This window comes from Scomber japonicus, chromosome 12 (genome assembly GCF_027409825.1).
Source record: "Scomber japonicus isolate fScoJap1 chromosome 12, fScoJap1.pri, whole genome shotgun sequence".
In the NCBI taxonomy this organism is placed as follows: Eukaryota; Metazoa; Chordata; class Actinopteri; order Scombriformes; family Scombridae; genus Scomber; species Scomber japonicus.
In genome coordinates this window covers 22,703,990-22,722,817 of record NC_070589.1, presented here as the reverse complement: position 1 = coordinate 22,722,817, position 18,828 = coordinate 22,703,990, and the positions used below count along the sequence as shown (strand labels likewise).

The 18,828-nt window shown below is 38.2% G+C and overlaps 1 protein-coding gene across 1 annotated transcript in view; it reads right to left on the bottom strand.

The window, feature by feature from the left end:
- The window catches only part of pde1cb (phosphodiesterase 1C, calmodulin-dependent b), a 98,077-nt gene that overhangs the window by 69,221 nt on the left and 10,028 nt on the right, over positions 1–18,828 (bottom strand). The window contains exons 2-4 of the mRNA XM_053330751.1: positions 5,206–5,214; positions 3,656–3,706; positions 2,830–2,995 (exon numbers count right to left, since the gene is read on the bottom strand). Coding sequence (XP_053186726.1) covers positions 2,830–2,995; positions 3,656–3,706; positions 5,206–5,214 — 226 coding nt within the window. The remainder of the gene's footprint in view (positions 1–2,829; positions 2,996–3,655; positions 3,707–5,205; positions 5,215–18,828) is intronic.

Genomic DNA, 18,828 nt, shown 5'->3' with positions numbered 1-18,828 from the left:
TTAACTAATGAGTACTAACTTATCCCTTACACAAACATTTCCCTTCCTCTTCTCTTGGGACCAGGACAAAATCACCCTAATGGCTTTTTGTATTTTACCCCTTTTTAAAGGCCAGCTGGAAGTCTGGCTTTCATGGCAGAGGTGTAATTTTAAATGTAAACTAAAACCAATCAATCAGTCAAACTGGGTATCAGGTGACAGGCCAGTGTCGATGGAAATGACGGTGAAGATACTGCGTCATAATCACATTATGATATTCAAATTGCTTGGTTGATAAACAAGCATAATCGTGACTATTTAACAGCACAACACATACCTGAAAATGTAAGTTAGTCACTGTTAACTCACACATATAAATTGAATTGGTTAAGTGATGTGATTGTTGCTCAATTAATATTATAAACTATTAAATATATATACAAATATAAAAATAAAAAAGGAGTTCACAGCAAAGCATCTTGTAAATTAACAATAGTGACTGGCAGCTGGAAGTAGTGACACTGTATACATAGCAAGTAGGTTACTAGTAGCACAATGAGACTGCATGTGGATTGTGGTTAACAACACACTTTCATACACAATTTCATTCAAAAACATCCTTCTCCATGAAGGCACCATATAGCCCATTCAATACCTAGCCACTACTTTAAAATGCACAAGGTGCCCCTAATGAGCATAAAACAACAGCCTGACTTGAGCTGCAGAGATGAGTCAGCGTGTGTTTATACACTACGGCTCCATATTATTTTCTGTCCCTCACTGTGTGACTAAGCATGCACTCAATTGTGTTGTAACAGCAGCTATAATCCTAAAACAAATTCAGCAGCTGCTATGTATCTGGAGTATTAGGCAGCCATTCAACTGAACTGAAAATGAACCAAAATAAAGGGTAAAAAGATACTCAAACAGCTTTGATGAATGAAGAATGACTGGAAAGCTTCAACCAGCTGAGCACATGACGATCAGTAAGATACTTGGAGGAAAATGGAAGTTGGAGTTTTATTAAATAGTGCGAATCAATTCTTCTAAATCTCATCATATTCACCTGGAGCCCCGCTGACTTTTACCTTTATTCAACCTCAGTTCATGACAGTCTATAGCTTGCTGTCCTTTTAACTCACTCACTCCCTTCCTGACTGCTACTGATCATATGAACCCTCTCCGTCCTCCAATAAAATCTAATTATCATCGCCTGGAGGATAACAGACAGATTTGGCCTCGGAGGTGACACAGTAGTTACATCATTTTATGGATTACTGCTAGTCCCCTGCTCATTTAATCACCCTGTACCACAATCCTGCCATTTGTCATTCAGTTGTAGATCCCCACAATTCCCTGTTGATTTGCCCTCTATTAACCACTGTTGGCCTGAATGAGGACATCCCCTGACCTTAGTGGGTATTACCCAGACAAAGACCTAAGCAAGACAATGGCAGTCAAATAAACCCTTTTCTATAGGCAATATTTGCTAGTAGGTTTTCCAAATTCACAAGCTTGCATTTATTTATTTTTTACCAGTCAAAAGACTTAAACAAAAATTGGCAGGTGGGCTTTTTTTCTTTCTTTTTTTTTCATTTAGCATATTACCTTTATTTGAACTGTCAGTGCTACTAAAATGAACCATTCCCTTTCAGGCCAAAAGACAGTTATGCAAAATACTCAGCCTCAGCCAAATATTTAGCAGGATTTGGCATTTTTGTTTGGCATTTCTTCCCCACATTGCTATGTCTCAATATATGGCACTGAAATAAGTCAGTGACTCTGAGAGCATATGAACTGTTCCCTCTATGATAAGTAAGAGTGCTTTCAGCTGCCCGGTGCTGGTTGTGTTTTAATATAAAAATCCAGAGTGTAGTTTTTAAATGACAGGATGTGTCTGGTCAAGTGGAAAACTTTCTCCTGGTCACCAACTGACTCTGGAAAAAAAGGGACTTGTGGTCTGAGGGAGACTATGGCAGAGAACAACAGCACTGTAATTTAAGATAGCATAGAGAAGCACCACAGAGGAGGCATGTGTTAGGGCAGTGAGACTTTAGAGTTCAACATGGGATTTCCACAAAGTCTTACCACCTTTTTGAATTGTGACTCTTTGTGCATGCTTGCTATATACACATATTGTAAATAGACGAAAGAAAAGAAAAAAACAGCTTGTTATAACTTGTCTACTTTGCATACAATCAAAAGCTTGTTATCGCATTCTGGGTGCATTCTTAGTATCCTCTGACAAATGCTCACTTCCCTCCACCTGCGGCATTTGTAACGGTCTCCAGAGCCATCAAGGTTAATTGGAATCAGGTGTTAAAAGACGTTCAATATTCTAAAAGTGACAACAAATTATGTTAATGGTGGTTTGAAGTCCTTGTTATCAAGGTGGAATCAATCATGCCCACATCCCTTGAGGTCAGCAGCCATACATAGCAATTAGCACAGTGTATGTGTATGTATGTGCACATTTATGCATGTGTGTGTGTATCAAGAATGCTAAATGTCAGACATAAGATTATCCTCTCCATACAAACCAGGCAGACAATCAACTTCAAATCTTACCAACGTGATACTCAAATTCACATTAATCAGTGTCCAAAAGTATAAATACAGATTCTACACGTTGCCTTGTTTCCCCTCTATTAAAAAAAAGGTATATCGACAATATGCAAATCACACTTGTATTAATATGTATGTCCAGTATGTATCGACCTGGACTAGAGAGAGTATTGATGTCACACCGCCAGCTGACATACAGTAGACTTCACTCCATGATAATTCACTAATAGTATACTTTCACTTTTATGTTGTTTTTATGGCTGAAGCAGCCTGCCAGCAGCAAACCTGATTGCAGTTTTCTCTGTGGCATCTGGCTCATCTGTCGCTGGAAGATCATCAGCCAGAATCTCTTCAGGACTTCGAGGGTCATTCAGGGGGGGCTTCTGCTCTTTGCCTTTGATCCCCATCCCTGCCGTGATAGCATTCCACAAAGCACTCTGGGACTTTGAGCCTGCAAAAAAAAAAGAAAACAAACAAAAGAAGAACCTTGGTGTTGTTACATCTATTTTATATTATGTTATAAAATAAGCTTTCATTCGTTTTCCAGGTGGCAGTTTTTATATATTATTATATTCTTGAAAAGAACACCGATTTGTATCTCCACTGAATACTGTACATGACTTTCAGGATTTAAGTAAAAGGGAACTGAGCCTTTGTAATGCTGCCCCCAGGTGGGTGCAGGCTGTCAATGCTAGTTTATCTTTAAATTAATGCATTTGACACACACAGGTGCAAAGAGGGGTTTAGATGGTTTACCAGCCTTAAAGGTGTCATGTGAAGTTAATGTGTCATAAAGTAGTTTTTTCTATGTTTAAGGCAGTGGACAGTGCCACCTGAAATACATTAAAAAGATTATTATCATCATTCCAATATACTTAAAACATTGTTCATCATGATATCTGTTGACGTCAAAATAATTAATATAATTAATAATTAATGTTTATGCATTGATCAATTAGACTCTGAGAAGTTTCTGCAGCCAATATCTCATTAACTCAGGGTGAAGTGATGCACTGTGATACTCTGATCTAAAAGGTGAAATCATTTGGAGTGAATGAAGTGAGTGAACTAAGTAATCAAGTTTAATTAATATAGTGTGCATTACACTTACGTGCAAAACTGCCAAGAGGTTTGTTGGAGCTTTCACCATCTTCATTTGCCACTGGATGAAAAAAAGGAGAATCAAGTAAAGCAAAAAACCATCAACTGTCAATCAATCAATCAATCAATCTTTATTTGGATAGCCCCAAATCACAACAAAGTCATCTCAAGGCACTTTACACATAAAGCAGATTATAAACCGTACTCTTCAGGTTTTAATTTTAAAGAGACCCAACATTCCCACATGAGCAAGCACTTGGCAACAGTGGCACGAAAAAACTCCCTTTTAACAGGAAGAAACCTCAGGCAGAACCAGACTCAAAGTGGGCGGCCATCTGCCTTGACCGAGGATGGTCAATCTTGACTTACAATGTTGTTGCGTATACTTTCTATGTGATATATTCAACAAATACAAAACCAAAAACTACTAAAAGGCATTCAATTTGCCATTTTCACACAATTGATAAAATATACTTTTAACTCTTATTAAAATTATAAAACTTGATACTTTACCACATAGAGCACTGGTTTTACTGATTTAAGTAATGACCGATTACATTCATGTACATTATGAAAACTCTCATGGATTTTGGCAGCTGACAGTCAGAGGACATTTGCAGAGAGATTTAAGTATTATATTTTGGTAAATGAAAAGGACATGTTACCCACCTCCTGTGGCAATGACGCATCTTATTTATACATACAGTATGAGTACACAAGTAACTACTTGTAAAAACAAATCTTTCTCTTTCCTTCACATTATTTAAATGTAGATCAAGAAATGTATTTATTCCTTTCAGGTCATTACATCAGGCATTTATGTGCATAATTAGACAAACATGCAGCATAATTAATTTTAATTTTATTTATTTGATATATGTTTTTTGTGTATATTGTATGCCTATACATCTTTCTTTTTGAGATTAGACAGAAGAAATGGTCCATTTTGTCCAAAGAAAGCAAACATGCAGCTCAGAAAGAGTCAGGAAGGCTGTCTACTGTTCCATTCAACCCTAAAATTGCCTCGAAATGTGACATAAGTGATTGTGAAACTACTGTAATTGTTGCTGTCACTTCTCCTGCTCCTCCTGGAAACTCTGCCATTGAAACACTGCACACAGTATGTTGAATGGTGAAATAAATCCCACATCCAGCCAGCAGCAGCAGCAGTGTTGCGAACAAAAAACACTTAATGATGACAGACATGAGAGGAGAAGGACAAGAGTTGTTCAATCAAAAGTGTGACAATTACAGCTAAGTGATTTGCAGAGGGACATTTCTGAATGAAGAACTTGTTGAACCTTGAACTGACAGGTGAGGGCAAACAATGCCGTCATCCAAAGACAACAAGTGAACAAATGTGTCCGGTTTCAGTTGTTAATCACTAATGGCATAGTCAGGATTAAGGTTGAGAGGGTGAACACCAAAAAACCTGAACAGGTGTTTTCATTGCTGCTGTCAGTTATTTAGATTTTTATGGTTCACAATAATCAATGGCAACCACAATGGCTCAATATTCAAGCTGTTTCTGTGCCTCAAGATGCAATTTCCCTATTTCACCACTAGATGCTGGCTCAAGTAAAGTCAACAAAAGGTGTCCTCTAAAACCAAGTAAGCAGTAACAGTGACCAAGTTAATCCCTCATGAACTTAATTAGTGTCATGATGGTGATTTTGAGAGTTTGACTCACACTGATGCTCAAATAATTTGCACATTATTAAACTCGGAGAGGTTGATGAGACTCCATTTATACATTTTATTGTGCATATTACCATCTATTTAAAATTAGTCATGTATTCTAGGCTCACTTATCAGAATTTACTCATTGTGGATTTCCCTTCATTTACAAACATGTTCTGCATTATCCATCTTGAAATTGTGTGTATTGCATTGGAGATGCAGATAAAATTGGTGATGCAACTGTTTGTCAGTCCAACAGACATTTTCTATGTACCGAAAAATATGCTACTTTATGACATTTCATGGACATAAACATGTGAAACTCATCAAACAAGTGTCACATCTTTCCATATTTGAAATAATAATATTTCTATTTCTATGTGAAGGCTGATCAGTGAATTATATTTCAGGGCTTTCCAGTGTAATCACCAGTACTAACACAACCCACGTCCCCTTTTTGTGAAAGCAAAGTCAATCCACAGCAGTTTTGTAAAGAGAGATCAGACTATTGTCTTCAAGTTAAAAGCTTCACTTCACAAAAGTACTCCAACTAATTACTATGGCACTTCTGAATTGTCAAGATAAGATGTAGTGAAGCCCACATTCACTCTTATGTTGAAGCCAAGTGGCCACGCTCAATGTCTGTGATTCAGAGATTCACTGTGACTTTTCTGTGAGTTTTGAGCCATACATTTGTCCAGAAAAGTAAAATATTGTAATAGTTTTGGATCGTGTTTCAAGTTTTAAAGATAATTATACCATACCCCATATGTGTGTCAGGCCTTTGCCCATGAATGAACTCAATTTCCCAGAGTCCTCAGTATTTTACACCTAGACTTTTCGTAACCATTGGTCACTGTGGCATGTGATCCATGGCATCATTAGGTCAAGCATCTCTTTTTCTGGCCTCTCTTCTCTGCAGGGCTGCACCTCACCCTGCCAGCAACCTGCAGCACTCAGACCAGGACAGGTCAGATAACTAAAGCAGACCACACCGAACTTCTTTGGTTATTAAGGGTACACACATCACAACCAAGCAACAAGACCCACAACCCAGGAAGCTGTGTAACTTTTCCCAGCTTTGCTCACTCAAAAGTGAGGAAATGACCTGCTCAACAAAGCAGCAAGCCAAAAACCCGTCTTCCGTAATATAGCAATATTACCCGCATGAAATACTAATTTGTGGCCATGAAATAGGTATAACGTGCGCACAAAATACTAATTAATAATATTATCATCATTCCTGGACAGCTGCGTAAGCAAATTGATTCTCTAAGGTCTAAGACAGAGCCATAGAGAGAGAGAGAAGAGTTGCGACACTCTTTGATCTTGCTAGCGGGGTGGTAACGTCGTTCATGTAAGCCTGTATAGTTCCAAACACACGCTGCGCTGACATGTTCTTTTATGGGACTGACAGCAGGGATTGTGACATTGAATGGTAAATATAAATGACAACTGAAAGCTATGTATAAGTATTACTTAGATATGTTTTGGGGGGAAAGCTTCACGTTAGTGTTAGCATGGCTACTGACTTTAGTGGCTCAACCTTAACTTTTAACTTACTATATTTCTGTTTTGAAATGCAAGACGATTCAAGATTTTTGGGCAACTGGATTACTGGATTTCCTTGATTTTGCTTGTAATTTTGATTAACTTAGCTGTGGTCAGAGAGCGATTGAGAAAGCAAAGTAGCAACTGTCCATTCAGCATTTAGTGTCCAGCTCACAAGCATTATAATTTTAAGACTAAGCCATATGCAACGTATCAAATAAATATATATATATATAAACTACATATGAAGTATATTAAAGAATAACAACTCATTACGCTTGGATGAATGAAATAGTATTTTTTTATGACAATGAGTGTTTATAAAAAAAATCAAATACTTTTTTTTCTAAACATATATACATAGATATAGATATATACACACACACACAAGTAGTAGTTTAGTTTACTTTTTTTGGTTTAGAAAAAAAATTCTCTTCACATATATCAGGTTCAGGCAAAAGGATCACTGTAGGGCAGTTCCTCTCAACAACACATACTGTGGAGACATCCTCTTTATCTGTGTCCTGGACACTAAAAAGCAGATGAAGCAAAATAGTGTGAGAACAGATTCAACAGTGGACAATAGTGGACACAGCAGGTAGCACTATATACTTAGGGTAAACCAACATATTATAGGCAATGACTGAAAATCGGTCGTCTACCAAGATTTAAAAAAATATATATAATCACGCTGTGCACATACAAATAAAGCTAAGTATATGCATCATAAAGGGCCTCTGATATAATATAGAGAGTTGACCATTCAAAAGAGGTAGCTATTTAATCAATTTACCCCTGGACATACTTTCACAGCTGGCAAAGTTGAGCTAACAAATTAGCTAGCAATCGGTCGTCTAGCTAGATAAAATATAGTTACGCTGTGTGCGTAAATAAAGATCAGTATATGCATCATAAACAGCCTCTGATAAAATATAGACCGCTGACAATTCAAAAGAGGTAGCTATTTAGTCAACTTACCTCAGAAGTTACTCGACGGCCAGCAATGCAAATGAATGATGTGCAACGCCGTAGAAGTGAATTTTGGAACTATTCGAGGCTGCATACCCCGGAAGTAGAGCGTACAATGGAGTCCTATGGGAGTGTCGCAACTCTTCTATCTCTATGGTGCTGGTCTAAGGTAGAGGCATTAGAGGGGCTAAAGGCTGATTTATGCTTCTATGTTGGATCGACATAAAGCTTGATTTATACTTCTCTGTCACGTCGGCGGCGTAGCTACGTGTAGCCCTCTGCGTCGACGCGGACCCCTACGCCGTAGCCTGACGTGCACCTCCAAAAAATCCTAACTACACACCACAGCAACGCGGACCGCAAGGGCTGTGATTGTTCTGCTCAAAACGTCAGTTCCTCCGGCAGTTGCTTTTTCCGGTCTTTCTTCCTGCGACACCGCCATTATTAATAATGAACAAAGGGTATGTGTTTTCTGTTATTAGCGCACATACCGCAATGCTAAATGCTACTGTGACCGGAAGATAAACAAGGATACGGATATGACTCCTCTGAAACCACACACACATTCACAACCCCTGGCAGCATGGCGGTGAATTGCAGAGCAACGCGTTCCCTCGACGCAGAACTTCGAAAGGTCAACAAAGCATAAATCAGGCTCTACACAGAGCTGTCTGCATCGCCGTGAACCCCTACGCTGTACACCTCCCCAGAAATGTAACTACGCGTCGAGGCAACGCAGACCGCAAGGGCTGTGATTGGTTTGCTTGGTAGCAAAAAATATACAGAGTAATAATTCATAAATAGAACAATGTTGTGTGACAATCATGTGCATTACAACAAAACACTGCAGAAACTCAAAATCTTCTAGTCAAAATAAATCTCATTATACTCAAAATAAGACTCATCACCAAAAAAGTAACTTGTTTTTAAACAACTTTCACTTGTTTCAACCACATTTTCACTTGAAATAGCTCAATCTGCTGTGAAGCAAGTTTTTTAAAAATACTTGTAATAGGAAAAAATAAGAAGTGGCCATTACACAGAAAATAAAGAGTGAGATTGTCTGTGTCATACCTGGGAAGGGACTAGAGACACCGATAACCATTCAGGTTAATTGCACCGCGACAAAACACAACGCGATGGAGGGATGCAGAACTTTGAAAGGTGCACGACAGCGTTGGGGCACCGGCACAGTTACGGTGTGGAGGTTACGTAGAAGCATAAATCAGCCTTATAGCTACACGATGGACAGAAACAGTATGATGATGAGTTTTATTTTAGGCTGGGAATGAGCTATAAAGACATTCTGAAAAGCCTGGCATTGCAAGGAACCACGCATAAAGACATCATCAATGTGTTAACATAATTGTTTAAAGGAATTATAGCACATTTCATCTGCAGGTTAACATCAGACTGATCAAAAATATAGTGAACTTTTAATCTTCTGTGATTTTATTGAAGGACAAATGTTCAGAGAACACTACAGACACATTCAGTAGTTCAGTCAGAGCAACAACAACCTGCATATCAATACAAACTAAATTCTGATCACTGCTAGGCTATAGGTTCCCTTGGCAACATGATACATACAGTGAGCGCTACTGTAACTGCATGGCTTTGTCCGGTGGCATCATTAAACGCTGCAGTTCATAACCTATGTATTCCCTCAGCTGAGAGCCTGACACACATGATGCTACTTTCAAAGGAGATGAACAGTGAAAAAGGCACTTTTTAAGCTATATTGTGGCCACAATTCAATTTTTTTTTACCGTGTCACCAGAGGGGCTCCGTAATATTGTGTGTTTTCACTTTTGTTGCTTTTTTAAATAACGCTTTTGATTATACATGTTGTCTATTTAATGTTGTACAAAAGTGAATATTGCCAACCTCTGCTCTGCAAAGAACTCAAAAAATCCTTCCACCTTTACTAGCTATTGATATGGTAATTTTGGTTATAATTAAGTTAATTACAAATCAGAGTTACTAATTGATAGTTATGTATATTTTATTAAACTGAATCAGTGAATTGGCTATCATTTCTCTGTCTGTTTCAGGTGATTTAATGTCAAATAAATCCTACTTTTTTAATGTAATAATTATTTCTGATAATTACTTATTATTTCTGATAGTCAAATCTAATCTAAATGACTCTTACATAAAATGGCACAATGATGTACATGTGACGACAGGGGAGTTAAATGGTGTCCTAATTGGTGACAGATGGTACCCCTGCCAGCCATCGTTAGTGACCCCAGAACTTGATCCTGGCCCACAGGGGCATCATAACCTCACCCACTACAGTTGAAGTGGCCATCTGCATACTTACAGACCATGACCACAATGAGAGGGGGGCAGCATCCCTTCATGAGGGATGAAAAACGTTGAGGAAGTCCTTCATTTTCACTTTGCTAATGTCTGAGATGGAACAGCTGTCGGACACAATTTCCCAAAATCATTTCCCTGAAAATAAAATTATAAAATGCTTTAATATTCAATTTAAAACAGTTAAGTAACATTGTGTACACCCAGCCACCTTTAATTCATGTTCCAGTTATTCTATTTCTAGTTTTGTCCATGTGACCTGGAGTATAGTATGTTCTGTTAAGAGATTTCATTTTTCCATTTGCAACATTTGAATGGTCATTTTCACTGGCAGTCCAGGAGAAGCAGAAGAATGACCTTCAGTACAGCTGGAGGTAGCTCTACAGTCCAATACTCTATCATTTCAGTCTCACAATGAATGTCTTATTGCGCTAAAATGTTCTATGGAAATGAGTTGAGGCTCTTCCAGTCGTGCATTTTTAGCAGACAAGGACAAGTTTAAACATGTAATGGACCGAACCAAACCACTTCACACAGGCTCAGGATATAGCCTCTTTCATCTTCCTATGATTAAAATAAGCAATAATGTTCAATTGAGCCTTATAACAATAATCACATTGTCCACAGATCGTGTATGTAAATTACACTACTATCAGTCTCTGTTTCAAGATAAATGAGGTTAGACGCCAAAATCCCTGTTCCAAGTTATGTCAAAGGTGCAGAGGGGGGGTCCAGCCAGCATGTACTGGCAGATTATTAATCATAAATGCAATGAATCTATTCTTGATGTCAGCTCTGATGAGCTCAAAGTGAAAAAAAAATGTGCACACTGTCAGCACTGATAAATGTATTCAGAAGCTACATTTTGGTCGAGTGACCTTCATGAGGAAAATGATGATAAGCCTTTGTATACAATATACACACAGAACACAAACTGAGCCGCTATCAGAGATGTCTTCAAACTGTTGAAGAGAAAGAAAGAGCTGAGCTACTTAGCCAATTAATGAACCACCTGATAGACAGGAAGTTAATCTGCATGTATTTTAATAATGGGTTTTCATTTGTCAAGCAAAAATACAGATATCTGATGGCTTTACCTTCTCAAATTTGAAGATTTGGAGAGTCTTTTGGATTGTCAATTTAGGTGAGGCAGGCAATTTGAATATGTCACTTTGGGTGATTTTTCAATTGCTCAGAACAAAATCTGCAGATTAACTGATAGCGAAAATGATCATTGCTCACAGTGCTAGTTTGTAAAACCTTCAGATCCTGTAAAAAGTGATATGGCTTTTTTGCAGTTATAAATCTTGTTCCTGTCGCCCAGAGTGGAACTCAACTTTTGAAATGTCATCTTTTATTTGCTTTATGTCAGATTACAGAAAATATATATATTGTATACCCCAATTCATCATCTGTTTAGGAAACCGAAGTCTGATAAATGTTGACAGAGTGGATAACACTTTATTAAGTAGTGCTGTAAACTTGAATAGTGACACTGTCACTGCTGTTGATAGGCTACGATTTTCCAAGAGATGTCTGGATATACACATAAACTGTAACTCCACTGAAGTGAAATACAATGCTCTGCTAATTTTTTTCACTTGGCAAATTGTATTATGAGCACTCAGCTACTCCGTAGCATCACTTTTCTGGAATATCCTGCCTACTGATGTGTAATCTCTGTATTACAGGGGCATACCACCAATTTCACACAAAAAGATTATTTTCTATAATACTTATGGTTATGAATAGCGTGTTAATAATAACCATCATCATCATTTATTTATATAGCACCTTTTAAAAACAAAGTTTACAAAGTGTTTTGACACACAAAGCAAAGGCAGTACAATCCAAAATAAAAAGATATATAACACAGAGGAGATGATGAAAATATAATAAAAAAAATAAAAATAAAATGAGGCTGATGTGAAAGTATTTGTACTGAATGTGAGAAATGTGAAGAAGATGTGAAAGAAAAAAGCATTTATGTACACATTAAAAAAAAGAGCTCTATAAAATTACAGATGAGCTGAAAAGTTCAAATCTGTTTTCGCCACATGAGCTGTGTATCAACAAAAGCAAAGCAAACCTAACAAACCTAATTCATGACAAAACACCTCAGTTGGAACCAAAGCAGCGGCTGGCAGCTACAGTTCAGGCTCAGTGTTTAATAGAGGAGTGAACACAAAGTGTCCAGCCAGGCAATGAGGTGCAAGTGCTTAGGAGTCACGCTTCAGGGGAGGTGATTGGCAAAACGCTGTGCAGACTGAAACCTAGGACCAGTGAACAATTGATTGTGACACTTGTAGGTTACCATGACAACTGCCATGCTTGTGGGTAGTATGGCTGTCATATAGGCCATATGTGATAGAGGCAGGTCTTTATAGGTAACAGGATGTGTCTAAGTGAGCCGGAAAATCCAAAGTCTATTTTCTGTTGAATCATAACAACTTGCAGAGCTGCTTTTAATGTAACCTGGAAAATATTTGAGGGCACTTCTCTTCCTGTTTTTGTGCCTCACACCATAAACAATGAAACATGACTCCTTTTTTATCAGTATTGTTGTATAATTTAGATAAGTTAAGCTTTCTGATGTTGGTGTCAGTCAGTACAGTGTGTCTCGTGCTACACAATAACTGTCAAGAACCCTTGATGCCCAAAGTTCAACCTAGTTTAAAGTTTGTACAATTAACTCAAACTTGAATCCATCCAATAATAAGAAGGCACTGACCAGGGCAAGAAGCTGATTTAGCCTGTCTCAAGTTTAAAATTGTATGGGGGCACCTGGAAGAAATATGATTTCCAGTGTATAAAATGTGCCTAGTGATCAAAATGTAAACACCTGTTGCCTACGTTAGCTTAAAAATGTATCTCATAAAGACAAAACATAGTATTAAAAACAAAGTATTCAATTATTATTATCACTATAAGTTAGTTATTATATGAACTTTTCACATCCAGTGTTTGTATAGCGTTTAAATGTCAATGTTATGTTGTTTCATAAAGTCACTTTGGAAAATGTGACTTTAGAGGAGAGAATAGTTAATTCAGTCTTGTGCAATCAATCACAATCAAGTTAAGATTTTTTTCTTAGAGTTTTTTGGGAGGGGTTTACTTTCAGGCAGCAGAACAGGCTGTGAACACAACACTGACTTATGATCACCCTTATAAACGTGTTGTGTGAGTTGGAAGACAGACTAACATGTTTCTGAACAATGTGTTTCTGGCAAATGTAAATTCACTTCGCTTTTAGCTCTGTGTCAACTATTGAGGGAAATATCTGTCTCTAACACTGCTAAAACTATTGTTCAGCATTTCACCACTTCATGTTCACTGCTGTTTGGTGCCGGGCAGGAAGTGTAAAGTTGGTTTATCAGGGATTGTTCAAAGAAAACAGCCCCCTACTGCTGCTGAAAACAAGGTTGAAAAGAATGCTGAGATTGAACCACAAAAGTAAAATTTGTTGCATCCCAAATGAAAGCATCAGTGCAGTGATAGTCAACTCTGAAGCTTGAAGGCAAAAATCTGCTGCTGTCTGTGGGTTGAAAATCTGGCCTCGACCCAGTGATGTCACAGCAGGTATTTACTATTATCTGTGCTTAAACCCCTGCTGTGTCAACACTGATTGTGGTGTGCCTAGCAGCGCTACAACAATTTACTGACTTGTGTCATATATTTCATTCTTGGCATTACAGATCTATCATCGATTTCCAAACATGTTCGATAAGTTAAAAAAAAGTGAGTTTAATGATAAAAGTGTTGATCAAACTTTTTTTTTTTACTGCTGTAAGATCATAAAACTGAACAAGACCAAGAGAGCGCATTTGGTTTATCATCGTAAACAACAAACTGTCAACTGTCATGCAACTTTTCATGAACTACTATGCCAGGTTTAAGGACACAGTTCCTCCACAGCCTCCAGCACAGAGCATCTTCACATCACTCTATTTTTAACACTGTTTCAACACTCACTTCTGAGAGTTTTCACGAGTGCTGCAACAAAAAAAACAAAAAAAATAGTACATAAGTTCATCAACTCTCTCGTTGTCAAGACAATAGAATGAATTCCTGCCTGGTGACGTCAGCAGCACACAGCTTTAGTCTGAGCCCCCCTTGTTTCCATGGTGTAGTTGCATTATAGAGGAAAGCATCAACTTCAGTAGAATGGACTAATGTGTCGAGTTGTGCAGAGAAGCTAAATGTGATGTGTTTAACGATGTTTCTGTGTCAGTGCCAAATACCTCATTGCTCTGCCTCACACACGCGCTCTCTCTCTCTCCCTCACACGCACACACATATTCTACTCCTGTCACACGCACTTTTGTGCATCTACTTCCCATGCAAACACTTAACCTTTCTTTGTGCTCTGTCTACCCAGCAAATTCTTACCTATTGTGATGTTGAAGCCGTCAATGCTGAAGGTGGCACTCCGACCCTTCCTAAAGCGATGCTTCTTGGAGTTAGCTTCCATTGCTTAGGCACCTTCCGGTCACCCTTGCGTCTTTTAATCTGCTTTTAACGCCTCCTGTCAGTTGCTGTGTCTTGTTTCAGTTTCGTTTGGGTAACTCTCCTCGTGGAGAGGGGGGAAGAAATGTAGCCCACCGACTCCGGCTAGTGCTCAGCGCTGGAGAGGAGAACTGTCAAAGACTCACCACTTCTCGTTACAGACACAGAGCTGGAGAATTTCTCTCATGTCCTTCTCCACCCCCTTGTCTTTGTTGTACATATCTTTTCTCTCCCTCTCGCCGTTTCTCACACCTCAACAAGCTCATTTCAAGGAGCTTATGGCTCTTGATTTGTTTTTCTTCTCTGGATCTCCCTCCACCCCTCCCTCCCTGCTTTCTCTCATCGTTTCTCTCCCCAAGAGGTACAGTAGGTGTGTGTGGTGGGTGGCAGTGGTGGTGGTGGTGGTGGTTGGGAGGAGAGAGGACATCTCTAGAGGTCTTTAAATAAGCGTGACTCCTCCTACTGTCAAGAATTTATAGCAAAAGCATTGGAGTTGTTATGACAGTGACCTATTGTAGTCTGTTTTAGTTTTGTTCACCTCACTCAAACAAACAAATGTGGGCTAAAATCATGTTGTGTCAAACATGCAGGTGGAAAGACAGATAGGAAAAGAGTGATTATGTGTATTGAGCCAAAACCAGTCATTAAATCAATGCCCCTGCTTTTGATTTTACAGGAGCTATTTACTCAGGCACAGAAAGACGAAGCCCATTAACAGCACACATGTACATTCTGTTCATTCGAAAGAAAAGAGAAAAAAATCAAGCTCTGATTTACCCAATCAAATGGATATACTTATACAAGAACACATACTGCCTCAAAAAATATTTAATTATTTTTTTATTTTTTAAATGGCCATTAATGAATTCACACAGGAGCAAGGACACTGTTTTTGAGTATTATCCAAGAAAAATTCTCCCTTTTGTGCATATTTAAACAACCTCTCCTTTAACCAATACACATATCCTCTCCTCACACACACACACACACACCTGAACACACCAGATCAACAAAGGATAAAAAGCTCCCCTTATTAGCACCATCTGACATTTAGCTATGGAATTTTTCCGTGTTTCATTTCCCCCCTCTGATTAGTGTCTGTGAGTGCTCTCTATGAAGGCTTTTGGCTTGTTCTCACACCTTCCCTCAGATTCAGTAGACATGCCTTTAATAGCGAGCACACAGACGTAATGTCTTTTAATTGTCATCTGGTATTTAATTAACATACAAATCACTAGTGCACTTCTGCTGTTTGGCTCTGTTTATATAGTTCAATCCTCTATGGTATAGCAGTGAAAGCAAACAAAGTCTCTTTTCCTCTATGCACTACACTATTCAAAACTGCTCGTGGTCTAAAGCTAATATTAAACTACATCTGTTTGTTCTAGTATCTCCTCTTATCCCTCTATGTTCTTTCCTCGAGCCACTTTTCTAATAACAGCCACGATCAATTATGTAATTTACTTCACTGACATGTACCAAGCAAGACAGGGGATTTACAATACTTGGCTTCAAATCTCAGAGGTAACATGTACTTTAAAATCTGCACTGCAATCATACACAGATGAGCGATCAAACGTTGGAATGAGTGTGCAATCTCAAGGGGTAAGTGATCACCAGTTATTAAATAATCCCTGATCTGCCAAACAAGGACACACAGCAATAATTGATGCGTAACCTGTTAATGATGTAACAGCTAAGGTTCCTGAGGAAAAGGAAATCGATTACAATCAGGGGATATAACAGAGTAAGTTTGAGTTAGTCAGTACCCTTCCAGCAGACACATTATGGTCTACACTTGTTAGATAATTACACTCCATCCCATTTTGTTTGCGCGCTACAATAAGGGCTCTTTATGCTCCCCTTCTTCTGTCACACTGCTCTCCCCAGCCTCCTATTCGTACTCTATGTAGCGATTTGTGAGGATCCTAATTTTGCAACACTCACAGTGCAACATCAAGTGCCCGCCTGTTCCAGGGTTGCTTTTATGATAATGAGGGCATGTGTGGGAATATCACAACTTTTTTTTATGATTTCTTTTAGTCAGCACACTCCCAGCTAACCATTTATTTGAAAAGGTCCAAATTGGTTACAATGTGCTTGTTTGATACATTTTAAATATGAGTAGGCTTGTTGAGACCACAGTTGTGTCAATATGATTAATGATAGTATAGTATTACAGCAGAGTCCGATCACCAGTATTAAATTCATCCTTATACAAGGGATCTAAAAGATGTGTGTAATTATCTGGGACATTAATCAAAAAGGTAGAAAGGTGTTAAGAGGGTATGGTTTTCTATGGTTGTATTCCATGAGAGAGTGCATCTATATCATGGTCAAAGTTTGCTGCAGCATGTTCAAAGCTTTCCATTTAATACATTTGAGGTTATACGTTGTAGAGGAGATTACATAATACACTTAACTGAAGGAGTGTGCTTTGGCTATTATTTTCATGACGCTTTAGAAAGCTCATGGTGTTCTGTAACTTTATACATTAACTGTAATCTGTGAAAAAAATGCAAAACATGCTGTTAAAAGCCTCAGTAGGTGCTAATGTAATGATGGCAAAGGCATTCAGCTGTTGTCAGTCTGAGCTTTAATCAGTAGCAATCAGAACAGCTTTTGACCAGACTACCATAACATTTGGTGTACGTATTAATGATTCCCTACAGATTCCTGGTAGATGACACCCAGACCTTTTGTCTACAACCTCTGTCAGATTTAAAATACCAATATGCTTCAAATGAAATGAACTGAACAGCATCAGAAACTCTCTAACCACAGCATATTTTCAATGTTTGTCAGCCAATTTGACTATCCATTTTCTCTTATTTTTTATTCTTCATTGATTCTTTTTATTCTTTGAAGGCATGCATGATGTTTCACACAAAAAGTAACTTCTGCTACTTATTGTGATACATTATAAATACCTTCAAAGAAAGATTGTCTGAAAGTGTGTGCCCTTATCCCTATTTGTATGATTATGGCATTTTACAGCTTTTTATTTCTACACTCTCACAGGCATGGGCAGATAACGACATTTAAATCACGTAGACAAGAGTCAGCCTCTGATGTTTGTAGAGGCAATTATCAAACTGTGAATTTTAGTATTGAGCAAAAAATGCAATGACAGTGATTACAACTCACAAAAAGGAAACCATGAACAAGAGTTAGACCAGGTGTTGGAAAAGTAAACTTGTTAACTAAAAACAGGAAGTGAAATCCACAAGCATCTGTATGAAATATATTTTACTTTTTGAATCTCAATTAAATCCTCATGTTTCGACCACATTCTGAGTTTAACATCAACCAGTGACCACTAAAGACCACTGTATATGTCATGTAACCTTGGTACCATGTTTCCTGGCCAAAACTGTTGCAATATAATTTGTTGCCAATTTTTAATCAATTGGCATTTCTTGTCATTATAATGCAAGGAATCAGATAGTTTGAGGATTTAAAGGATCTTACATCTAATGTTCTTTGAGAAATGTACAATATAGTACAAAGTCTCAAAAGGTTGTGAAATAGCCTTTCTCTTTTCTTCTGAGCTGTTTCTAAACATACCACTCTGCCCAATTGCTTGGACTCCCAATGGAGTGGCTCACTGACATTATTTTAAAACAGTGGGGATGTACCGCATTTGATTTGGCAAATTTTTGTATTTCCATTTGTCATGTGCTTGCATTTCATGTATCTGCAAAGCTGTTACCACATGCTAACCTCCTAAAACAGTCTGCAATAGTCCCATATTGTATCTGTAAAACTCTGGTCTTGTTCATTATCTGTGATATGAAGTCTAAAGTAAGTGCCCTGGTATTATTTCTGTTATAAGATCCTGGTGCACCACTCTCTCCTGTCTGGCTGCTGACAGCTCTGTCAGTCAAAGCGTCAGTCACACTGGACTGCAGAACAGGTTGTACCAGCATCTGTTTCAAAAGCTGACTTGGCTAACATTCAATTCTGGAGCTCAGAGCGTCAGTCAGAGTCACTCTGCTCTGCATTACACTGTCCTCAATTGTCATCGTCATCTCTCTGTTTCCTTCACAGTGATGTATTTAGTTGGTTATGAGGCTAGACTCATGACAACCTGAGTTTACAGACGGTCATACTGTCACCGTGGTTTATTCCGCCTTTTTTAAGCTGCATCCATGT